The sequence below is a fragment of the Oncorhynchus tshawytscha genome, linkage group LG13 (genome assembly GCF_018296145.1).
Source record: "Oncorhynchus tshawytscha isolate Ot180627B linkage group LG13, Otsh_v2.0, whole genome shotgun sequence".
Lineage (NCBI taxonomy): Eukaryota > Metazoa > Chordata > Actinopteri > Salmoniformes > Salmonidae > Oncorhynchus > Oncorhynchus tshawytscha.
In genome coordinates, this window is record NC_056441.1 from 32,845,645 (window position 1) to 32,858,254 (window position 12,610).

Here is a 12,610-nt window from a genome sequence, read left to right on the forward strand (position 1 = left end):
CCAGTCCACCAAGTCCTCACTTATATAACCAAATAATAGGCCTACTAAGACACAATTGATTATATTTTAAGTTTATTATAATAGAATAAAGATGCACATTGTCAGTCATGGTGCAGAATCCCTGGATGGACACAATTTGGAGTTAACTGTCTTGCTCTTGGGTACACCAGTAGCCCTTCAGGTGCCAGTTCAGTTCCCATGTTTGTAATGTTCCGGCCTGGGTCTTGAGCCAACAACTTTCCCTCTAACATCTAGGCTACCTGCCATGCATAGGTGGTGATGTATACGAGACACGTACAGGTAACTGCCAAAATAATGGAAACACTTGAGTAAATGAGAGGTACAAAGTATATTGAAACCAGGTGATTCCACACAGGTGTGTTTCTGGAGTTAATAGAGTTTCAGAATCTATGTCAAGTTGCATTGAAGCAGTTCTGGCTCGTGGTGGCCCAACAGCCTATTAAAATACTTTATGTTGCTGTTTACTTTTATTTTGGCAGTCCCTATTTGCTGTGTGCTCCCTGTGACTTTGTTTGATCTTTTTAATTAGCTAGACCATACAATTTATAGGCTACTGGATATTCTCATGCTGTAACTGCACAGAAGACCAAATCTTGTCATGTGAGTTTGTGTTTGAGAGGGGGGGGGGTATGCATTCACATTTTTGGTCATTTAGCAGCCACTGTTATCCAGAGAGAAATCAGTGAGCTAGTCGTGTGTCTGCCCAAGTGTGACTTAGCAAAAAGGACAAGCAAAAAAGACTCGAAAATAGTGTATCAGTTTATTTATTTGCACGTTCATTGTGTTAACAAATTCAACAAGTCAGCATTAGTGTAATATATTTAGCATAGACTACATAGCATTATGCAGTTTAAACACATTTCAGAGTACTGGTCTTGTTTTGCATTTCCCCCACACACACAACATACAACTCTGACCTTCAATTATGACTGAGGCGGTGAATCAATGACAGCCAATGGGATACTCACAACCCATTGATTTCTTTGTCTCTTTTTATTCACACCTCAGATTTGTCTGTACAACACACAACAGCAAAAGAGTGGGATGGGTTGTCATGGAAGGAAAAGGAGAGTGGACTAGAGAGAGGGATTCAGTCAGGGCCAAGGGATAGGAAAAGGGAGGGCACCCCAACAATTGAACACATTCACAGCTAGGGGAGAGCCCTTTGCCATTCCTGGGGGAACAATCACATACGCTAACGACAGGCGGCAGTGCATCTGCCTGATAGTGTCTGGGAACAAACTGTCATTTACACAAGGTTATACTGTATTTACATTTTGATATCTACAAAAAAGATGCTTTGATTAAGCTATGGGTTTAGGGGAAGCCAGCAAAACAGAGGGTAACAAAGCCAGAGCATCTAATTTTGGTTTGGATTATTCTGTGATATGGGACATCGTTGCTGATCTTTGCAGAGTGCTTTCTGTGCTATTTACAAAAGGAAATGCTTATAGGAAGAAGAAACTGTTGAATATCGATCACAGGCACCTGTAACATACACAACCCCAGAATCTCAAAGTAAAGTCAGAAAGAAACAGTGAGAACATATAAATAGGAAACTAGAAAATCTGTTAAAGATACAGAAACGGGAGAATGTACACGGTTTGTTTTCTAAAATATGTTAGCTAGCAATTATGATACACCTTGATTTGATCTCCACTAAACCTTCCTGTCATGAAGAGAACTCACAATGTTGCTAGCCAAAGACATCTCGCCTCTCGCAGTAATTATCTGTCATGCACAGACACGTGAGACAAAAAAAAAACGAAACACTTGTGTCCTTATCAACAGACACATTGACAGCCATCCTTTCCCACAGAACAATGCTAAGATGCTGTCATCATTCTCCTTTCACCCTCCAAAAATATTCCACTTTAACACTTTTTAAAACATTGAATGCAACCCTTATTAGCGCAGCTACAGTTAGGAACACCACTCCTTTCTAGATGTACCGTCTAACTCTCCAGCGAGGACAGAGCAATGAATAAAGATGACGTCACACTATTCCTCAGCCACCATGTTAGAATCTCCTGGGCAAAGTTGGCCAAACGGTGGACTACAACCCATTGGCCTTTCCGTGGTGAGACTCTGACAGAGATGCTTTGAGCCTGTGCTCACACTACAAACTTGGGCATTTGTAGCCTACATTCAGGCCATATGTTAAATACAAAAACACATTTCCAGTCTACTGCCCAGCACATCTTTGCCCAAGCCAAGACTAGGTGGGGTTATGGTGTTAGGGCTAATGCAATTTTACCTCACTCCAAAGTGCACTTATATCCATATAATTAAATCATGCCCCAGACTGGAAGCCTCCTACAGAGACAAAGACAAAAGGATAGTCAGAGGACCTTTCTCTGAATTGGAAAGACTACAGTTTGAAAAATGTCTCTAGGTTATCGAAACCTGTGCGGCTGTTGTGATTTTTTTTTTTTAAGTGCTGTGCTAATTATTCAAACATTATGAAACCAAAAGTCTGAAATGGGTTTCCGAGACAGTGCTTCTTAATGAATGACAATTACATTTTGTTTCAACAAGTTGCCTTGATGTATAGTTTCGATGGAAACTGAAGATACTGTGCATGTAATTGAACAAATTTCCAATATCTCATGGCTGTGAGGGAAAACTATAGGACAAAGGACTTGAACTGCCCAGGATATTAGCCTCTTATATTACAATAACTACAAATAGATATTTGTTTTCAAAAGTATCAAAAGAGAGCAAAAAAAAAAGTTTGATCAAATCAACCAGTGATAAAAGCAAAAAAGGTTGCTTTGGGCTTTTCAAAGTGCGATCAGATATACAAAATGTTCAGTGCGCAGCCCAGATGTGCATACCGCCTACTCTCAATTCCATGTGGAATGTGATGACTTTCATAGGAAAGGACACAACACTTACGAGTGCCAAAACCGCTATCAATGGTATCTACATAAAACTGTGATATGCCAAGCATTAACCAAAGAAGCTTGTTGAGTTACAACACCACGCAAATAACATGTAATAACAGACATTTATGGTCATTTATTTGCTAGCTCAAGTTAGCTCAAACCCAAGCTACCATTGCAGCTAGTTTACAAGGACTCAGTTTGAGCACCTCAGAGGCCGGTGAAGCTGAATGTGTACAATATTTACCTGTGTGTGAGGGTAGGGATATGCAACATTCAAGCTAAGTGGTTAGCAGTGTACACCTACAGTGAGATGCAGTGTATAGACACAGCAAAGAGACAGTGTGCAGTGACAGCTTGATCGCTATTGACTATCATAGTTCAAAAAAATCTTCTGACACAATGGGGACCGTGCTGTGGAGCAACAGCGGTGATAAACAGAGAGCAAGAGCTCGGGGAGAAGGGAGGGCACCAGAACCCGAGCTGACACTTTGAAGCCTTTGTTGAATTCAGTGGATGAGACATTGCAGGAGATGAACATTTGCATTCTTACACAAACTCACCCCACACAAAATGTATTTCAAAAAGACAGTGAGCTCAAACAAGGATCGACTGAGCCGTTACCAATGATGTGACTATAAATTCTACTAAATGGTGTATTCTAATAAATTGACAGGAGTAAAGCACTGACATGCAAGTGTATACAGGGCCAAATGGCCCCCGTGGAACAGCATATGAACGACAAAGCTCTCTCTGGTAAAATTGGTGATAGACAGACACAAAGTTACAGATCATTTTATGGCCTTCGGCTCATGTGGTCACCATGACAACGGGTGTACTGTAACAACGGCTTTCGGGTACATTGAGATCCGTCCAATTATAGCCTCCCGTGCCACATGGCTACAGCCTCGCCTCGACCAATCACGTCAGGTCTAAAAAAATAAATGCACCAATGAAATGGTAGGGAGAGCAACAGGAGTCACAAAGTAAAACCAGAAATCATCAATTTACTCTAACGGGGTAGACCCAATCCACTGAGGTTGTGTGCTACTGAGGGAGGGTTCAGTGTAGCAGAGTGATTTTCTATCCACAATGCACTTATTGTGCTTCTACACCTGCATTGCTTGCTGTTTGGGGTTTTAGGCTGGGTTTCTGTACAGCACTTTGTGACATCAGCTGATGTAAGAAGGGCCTTATAAATACATTTGATTGATTGAATGATTGACTTATCATAGACACATTGTTATATACTGAACGCAGGTTTTCCAACATGTACGTGAACGGCAGGTGAATAATATCCGATTGTTATGCCAGAGTTGGTATGAATCTGCCCCACAAAATGAAATTCCCCATTTTGTCTCTGCCTCGCTAATATAGGATAGGAAAGGTGGCTTGAACTCATTTGAACTCATTTTACACTGTGCATGAAAAAGCTCTGACTCACGCAGTTTGACTATTGAGTTTCATGGGCATTGTTGCTACATGTGAGCTTACTGATGAAACATATATGGTCCACATTGAAATAAAGAAACATAAACGTGGTGGTAGATAAGATCAATACATCCCTCTAGCCTTACCTGCCCATAACGTAAAACACTTAGCGATATCAGTATTATCCCGTGAACATTGTAATATAGTACTCTATCCTGCCCAATAAATTGACCACATGTCTAATATTACCACTGCTGTTTAAAAATAAAAAAACGCCCCTACTTTAAAAAAAACAGCCCCGTCACAATATAAATTAACCACACCCTCTAATTAACATAAACCCTCCCAGTTTTGTGCAGTACCAGGAGATACTTCCTGGTTTAAAGAGGAATTGGTACACTAGGTTAAGAGAAAGTCTTGCATACTGTATTCTGTGGCCACATTCCTTCCCAGGTGTGTTTTATATTTAACTTGTAATTATATTTAACAAGTAATTGAATGTTTATACCTATGGGTGACAGGGGCTGGAGAACGAGGGTGGGAGGTTGTGACGCTCTCTGAACTCTGATTGGATTAACCACATCCCCTTTACACCCCCACCCAACCGGTAGGACCACATGGATATCACTGACAGTCTTGAATGTGTAGGCTATATATTTGTGTATACATTTGAATATGTCTTCCTATATTCAGATCTAGATTTTGAAATACTCAATCAAGTCTTTTGTCGTCAGTGATTCCTAAAAGTCTGGTCAGATTTTTTTTCAGCCACGGTGGTCGCCTCAATGGTTGCGGTAATTTTTCATAGAAGAGAGTGGTCCTACCTTACAAGTCCATGCTGGGTGGGGTTATGGTGGTCTGGTTGGGTCTCTTTATTTCAGACAGGAAGGGTTCTTTTTCATTCTTTTATTTATTTTTCTAAGAGAATAGGATTGAAATAGTAGTGGTAGTGGTGGTTTTTTGACAGAATACCCACTCTGAGAAATTGCACGATTTTCCAAATTTTGGGGAGATTTTTCTGAGCTGTCCTAATACTCGCCCAGGGTGTGCCACTTGGCTATCTGCCGGCGGGGGTTGTCGCAGACCTCTCTCCAGTGGGTGACCCCAGTGGGCATGAGGCTCTGGCCACCCAGCACCAGGCGGCCCACCACCTCGTTCTTGGTGGTACGGTCGAAGTCGACCACCAGGAACTCCACGGAGACGTCGGCCAGCAGCTCGGCGGGCACGTCGTAGATGAATGACTCGTTGAAAACGGGGTTGAGTGTGCACTTCTTCACGTGTGTCTTCTTCTTGGCGATGCGCTTGTGGCTGTAGAACACGTTCACCTTCACGTAGGGGTCTGTGAGGGATGGATAGAGGGGAAAGGGGGTGAGGTGTGTGTGTGTGTGTGTGTGTGTGTGTGTGTGTGTGTGTGTGGTACTTACTGCCTGACAGGCCAGTGATGTCCATCCTGGGCAGGTGTTTGGCCTTCAGCACCACCACATTGAGCCTGTGAGTGACAGGCTGGTAGGACAAAGACACCAGCAGCTCCCCACGGCTCACACACTGCAGAGAGAACGCAGGGTTAGAATGTAGATACACACACACTGCAAAGAGAACGCAGATACACACACACTGCAGAGAGAACGCAGGGTTAGAATGTAGATACACACACACTGCAGAGAGAACGCAGGGTTAGAATGTAGATACACACACACTGCAAAGAGAACGCAGATACACACACACTGCAGAGAGAACGCAGGGTTAGAATGTAGATACACACACACTGCAAAGAGAACGCAGATACACACACACTGCAGAGAGAACGCAGGGTTAGAATGTAGATACACACACACTGCAGAGAGAACGCAGGGTTAGAATGTAGATACACACACACTGCAGGGAGAACACCTAGTTAGAACACACACATGCACACACAAAGTACGCATACAGTACACTCATACACACAAAACCTGCCTTGCACACAAATAGGGCAGACATTATACGTCAATAACCCACTACCCACTTCCACACAATTTATACACCATAGATAATTTCCGTAAAAGTAATATACAGTATGTAGACCTGCAGCTTCCCCTGTCTTTCTGTTCATCTCGCTCTCCGTTTTACTCTTGGCCTCACTCTCTTTCTCGTGAATTCGTATACTACACCTAGGTGTCACTATGGCAACGCACTGTGGGAGGCGGCCCAAGGCTGAGCTTGAACTTAAAAAAGGAGAACTAGAGAATTACCCGGGCCGGGACGTACGCGCGTGTGTGTCTTGCCATGCGTGCGTGTGCAAATCCGCTACCATCTGCACTGGGATCTGCATGCAAAGTATGACGTAAATAGATAGCCTCCTAATTTTCTCTAGTCCAGTGCATCTGTAGCTTTTTCATTAACGAGCAGGACTTAACGCCACATCTCATTTAGAATCCCCACTAGGGGAATTCTGCTCTAAGAAAGTCTAGTCTTTAAAAATAGTCTGAAACCACTGCAGTCGCTACACAACAATACTTCAGTTCCCTAACACTGTACTCCTTTTGACTACATTCTGAAGTACTCATCTAGTAAATGGTACATTTCACACTTAAAAGCACCTTTTGAGTATATAAATGAACATGCCATAGACTCACTGCGGAGTGAAATGCAGAAAATGACCCACCATTTTTAGTGTTGCTTAGTTCCCTGACAATTTAATCTTTCAAAAAATATTTCTCTAAAGTACAACGCAAATGGTACATTTGTCATACTTTCAAGCATTTCTTTTTATTATATGAATGGACATACCATGAACTCAGTTTGCGCTTGGTTTATTTCTTTAAGTCTCCTATGGCCTCATTAGTCAAGACGGGCTGAGAGAGAAGTCCTAACAGCGCTAGGAGCTAGTGCTGCCATATAAACCAATGTGACATTTTAGACGCCTTGGGCTGAACGGGAGTTTTGATGCGTTTTAGTGCTCCTGTAGAATGGTGGAGAATCACAATGCTCAAAATATACCTTTTTATGTTCTAAACGGGTAATGGCTTCTTTTTTTTTTGAACAACTTCTAAGTGTGTGAGCTACCGCTGTCGTAATGAGTGTGACGTCTTTACTGCTCCCCACTTCAATAATTTAAGCTTCCCCCCTCCACTTAAGTCACTTAAAAGGTTCATGGACGTCTCCTCTGGACTTATGGTCCAGCCACACTCCTTTTTATCGCAGCGCCATCTCGCTTTCTCTCCGTCCAATGATGCCCTTCTCTCTCTAATTCGTCCCCTACTACTGTATCATCCATCTCTCTCTTTCTCATGTACTGTTGTCTTTTTCCCCCTCTTCATTTGTTCAGTGGCATCGCACTCCTTCTCCTCTTCATCAGCAGATACCCAAGTCTCTCTTTTTCATTTACTCAGACTAATCTTTCTCTCCCTCTATTTATGTCTTGTTCCTTCTCTCTCCCCACTGGAAGATCGATTCCCTCCCGTCTCTAAACCGCTTCAGGCTGCAGTGAAATGGGAGGGAATTCAATTTAAGGCCCTCTTCTGAACGAAGGAGTAAAGAGATGAGGAGAGAGAGAGAGAGATGGAAGGAGGGGAAGAAAGGGAGAGAGGGGGTAGAAAGAGACAGATAGAGAGGAAGATGAGAGACAGGGAGAGAAAGGGAAAGAGAGGGAGAGAAAAAGAAAGAGAGAGGAAATGGTAGAACTATGTACTGATAAATCTCTATAGGAGTCAGAGAGAGAGAGAGGGGTGTGAAATAGTGTGACTGCATGGAGATGAAATTGAGAATGTTGGTGTGGGTGTATGTGTATATGGAGGAAGATATTATGCATGTGTGTATACATATCTGTACTGCCTCGCTTGACAGGCTTACATTGGCACTGGGAATGATACTTATGCATGTAATGTGTTTACACGTGTCGTGTGGGCATGACTGTGCATGTGTGTGTGTCTGCTGCTGTCTTCGAAGAGTGGAAAAGAAACAGGTTGTGTGTGCTGAATGAGCCTCTCTCTCTGTGTTTGTGTGTGTGTGTGTGTGTGTGTGGTATGCATTTAGGTTTCTCTGTAATCTTTTTCTCAATGCAGATTGTGTTGTGCGGAGGTCTCTCTCTCTCGGTCTCTCCCTCTCTGTGCTATGTGTGGGGCTCTTTCTTGTCAATGGTAGTAGCCTAACCCCTCAATTTCTCTTTCTCTCTCCATTACCCTCTCTTCTCTCCATTGCCCTCCCTCTCGTCTCCATCTTTCTGCTCTGTCTATACCACCCCTCTCTCTCCATCCCCTCTCTCTCTCCATCCTCTCTCTCTCTCCATCCCCTCTCTCTCCATACCCTCTTTCTCCCCATCCCCTCTCTCTCCCCATCCCCTCTCTCTCTCCATCCCCTCTCTCTCCACATCCCCTCTCTCTCCCCTGCCCTCTCTCCCCATCCCCTCTCTCTCTCTCTCTCTCCCCATCTCCTCTCTCTCCCATCCCCTCTCTCTCTCCATCTCCTCTCTCTCCCATCCCCTCTCTCTCCCCTGCCCTCTCTCCCATCCCCTCTCTCTCCCCCTCTCCCCCCATCCCCTCTCTCCCCCATCCCCTCTCTCTCCATCCCCTCTCCTCCCCATTCCTCTCTCTCTCCATCCACTCTCTCTCCCTCCCTCCCCTCTCTCTCTCCCTACCCTCTCTCTCCCCTACCCTTTCTCTCTCCCTATTCTCTCTCTCTCTCTCCCTCCCTCCCTCCCTTATTTTGCAAATGTATCGCCTTTCTGCCAACCTTTCTCTCTTTCTTCCCCGTCTCTCTCATTATCCCTCCCCCTCTTCATCTCTAGTGTTGCTGGCCATAAAAGCCCATCAACTGTTCCACTTCTCCATCCTCTCTCTCTATCCTTCTCTCCCTCCTTACCACTCCAACTCCTCCCTCTATCCTCAAATTCTGTCTACTCATCTCTCTATGAATTGCCCTCTTTTACCACACCCCATTCCCTCCCTCCCTTTCATCCTCTTTCCCCTTTTTGTCTCCCTTCTTTTCATTCCGGCCCTCATTCTAGAGTCTTTTTCATCATCTATCCTCCATCCCTCGATTCCTCACCTGTATTCCTCTCAATAAAAGAAAATGCCTTTCTCACTTTCATCCGGTTTCTCTTCTCTCTCCCTCCTCCTCCTTCTCTCCATTCCTAATTCCCATTCTCTAACCAGGATGTGTCTTTTGTCATTATTGTAAAAGAGAATGTTCTCAATAACATGTTTAAATAAAAGGTAATAAATACAAGTAATTCCTTGTCTCCTCCCTCCATCCTTCCCTTTCCCTTTCCTCACCTGGATGTGTCTCTTGCTGATCTGTTGGGTGATGTGAACTCGTCCTGTGCTGGGGTCCAGCCCGGCCAGAGGCACTGCCGCCTCCCCGATGACATCATCACGGGCGAAGCGGTCAAAGCTGAGCACCAGGAAGTGCAGTGTGAGGTCGGGCAGTGTGCTGTAGGCCACGCCGTAGAACGTAAACGTCTCGTCAAACACTGGCTCCAAGGTCTTCCTCAGGACGCGGGTCTGAAGAGCAATTGGTCATATTTCAGTCTGGTTGCTATTGTGACAATAGCACTTAAACAGTCACACTTACAGTAACAGTTAAACAGTCACACTTACAGTAACACTTAAACCGTTACACTTACAGTAACATTTAAACCGTTACACTTACAGTAACACTTAAACCGTTACACGTACAGTAACACTTAAACCGTTACACGTACAGTAACATTTACATGTACAGTAACAGTTAAACAGTTACACTTACAGTAACAGTTAAACAGTTACACTTACAGTAACACTTAAACCGTTACACTTACAGTAACACTTAAACCGTTACACGTACAGTAACACTTAAACCGTTACACGTACAGTAACACTTAAACCGTTACACTTACAGTAACAGTTACACGTACAGTAACAGTTAAACAGTTACACTTACAGTAACAGTTACACGTACAGTAACAGTTAAACAGTTACACGTACAGTAACAGTTAAACAATTACACGTACAGTAACAGTTAAACAGTCACACTTACAGTAACAGTTAAACAGTTACACTTACAGTAACAGTTAAACAGTTACACTTACAGTAACAGTTACTGTACGTGTAACAGTTAAACAGTCACACTTACAGTAACAGTTAAACAGTTACATGTACAGTAACAGTTAAACAGTTACACGTACAGTAACAGTTAAACAGTTACACGTACAGTAACAGTTAAACAGTTACACGTACAGTAACACTTAAACCGTTACACGTACAGTAACACTTAAACCGTTACACGTACAGTAACACTTAAACCGTTACACGTACAGTAACACTTAAACCGTTACACTTACAGTAACAGTTACACGTACAGTAACAGTTAAACAGTTACACTTACAGTAACAGTTACACGTACAGTAACAGTTAAACAGTTACACGTACAGTAACAGTTAAACAATTACACGTACAGTAACAGTTAAACAGTCACACTTACAGTAACAGTTAAACAGTTACACTTACAGTAACAGTTACTGTACGTGTAACAGTTAAACAGTCACACTTACAGTAACAGTTAAACAGTTACATGTACAGTAACAGTTAAACAGTTACACGTACAGTAACAGTTAAACAGTTACACGTACAGTAACAGTTAAACAGTTACACGTACAGTAACAGTTAAACAGTTACACGTACAGTAACAGTTAAACAGTTACACGTACAGTAACAGTTAAACAGTTACATGTACAGTAACAGTTAAACAGTTACATGTACAGTAACAGTTAAACAGTTACACGTACAGTAACAGTTAAACAGTTACACTTACAGTAACAGTTACTGTACGTATAACAGTTAAACAGTTACACTTACAGTAACAGTTAAACAGTTACATGTACAGTAACAGTTAAACAGTTACACGTACAGTAACAGTTAAACAGTTACACGTACAGTAACAGTTAAACAGTTACACGTACAGTAACAGTTAAACAGTTACACGTACAGTAACAGTTAAACAGTTACACTTACAGTAACAGTTACTGTACGTATAACAGTTAAACAGTTACACTTACAGTAACAGTTAAACAGTTACATGTACAGTAACAGTTAAACAGTTACACGTACAGTAACAGTTAAACAGTTACACGTACAGTAACAGTTAAACAGTTACACGTACAGTAACAGTTAAACAGTTACAGTGACACAACTCTTTTACAATACAAAATGAGAGGGATAATGCAGGGGTCTTCAAACTTTTCTTGCCCAGGGCCCCAATCATGTTTGTATACTTAAAAGATGTTTTAAAAAATGTTCTTATTTTGATCTAATCCTGTAATAATGAAAATTCAAATAATTAAATAATAAAAGTATTAAGCTAATTGGGACCGCAACCCCAAATACCTAAACCCTAAAAACACAACAAAGCAAATCAAGGATTAACCCTGTAGGTAGGAAGAAACCTCCAGAGGAACCAGACTCACCTTGACCCGATGCTTCTTTTCTGGCAGTATGGTCATCTTCACGTAGGGGTCCGAGCTACCCGCCTGCTCGTCCACGGCCGGCAGACCCTGGGCGCCAACAATGGTCACCACCAGCGCCTTCTTGGGGAAGTTGTAGTCCACGGACAGGCTGAGGGTGCCTAGGGCAGCGTGCGGCGTGGTGGTGCCCTCCCCCTGGCACGGAGTAAAGGGCGAAGCTGTCTTGCTGGCATCACAGCTACTGCTACTGCTGTTACCTCCGGAGCTGCTCTCCAGGCAGCAGTAGTCGGCTCGGATGGGCAGCGCCCGCTCTAGCCTGGGCTGTCCAGCAGGAGGCAGCAGGTGGCTCATCTGCAGGTGGGTGGAGCCGTTGAGCAGGCCCGTTTCTGGGTCAGCGTCCACCAGCATCACCCTTCCTCCCCCTCCACCTCTTCCTCGCTCGCCATTACGACCCCACTCTACGCCGGATCCGCCGCCATTTCGCGAGGAGCCCGGGCGTCGACCCACGCGGACGATCTTCTTGTTACTGAGTGTCTCCGGGTAGATGCTGATTCCCTTGAGCATGTGGATGAACTTGTAGGGCGGGTCGACGGCCGGGTCACAGGGCCCCGATTGGAGCTTGTAGCTGCCCGTCATCTGGCGGTAGCGACGCTGGCAGCAGGTCCAGAGGAAGACGGCCACCGTGACCGAGACCACCAGGACCCCGGCGCCCAGGAAGCCCGCCAGCACCGGGGACACCTCTGAGAGGGGCGAGGAGGGGAATGAGGGACAGGGAGAGAGCAGGGAAATCTTATTCATTTTATGATTTCCTTTCCACCGTTATTCACTTCATTCCTTCAATACTGATGGGTTGAAA

The 12,610-nt window shown here is 43.8% G+C and overlaps 1 protein-coding gene across 2 annotated transcripts in view; it reads right to left on the reverse strand.

Annotated features, from left to right (window-relative positions):
* Positions 1-767: 767 nt before the first annotated feature.
* Positions 768-12,610, reverse strand: part of LOC112264717 (synaptotagmin-11) — a 28,628-nt gene continuing 16,785 nt past the window's right edge. For both annotated transcript variants that reach the window (XM_042295538.1, XM_042295539.1), the window contains exons 2-5: positions 11,758-12,494; positions 9,590-9,817; positions 5,762-5,882; positions 768-5,676 (exon numbers count right to left, since the gene is read on the reverse strand). In XM_042295538.1, coding sequence (XP_042151472.1) covers positions 5,366-5,676; positions 5,762-5,882; positions 9,590-9,817; positions 11,758-12,494 — 1,397 coding nt within the window. In that variant the 3' untranslated portion in view covers positions 768-5,365. The remainder of the gene's footprint in view (positions 5,677-5,761; positions 5,883-9,589; positions 9,818-11,757; positions 12,495-12,610) is intronic.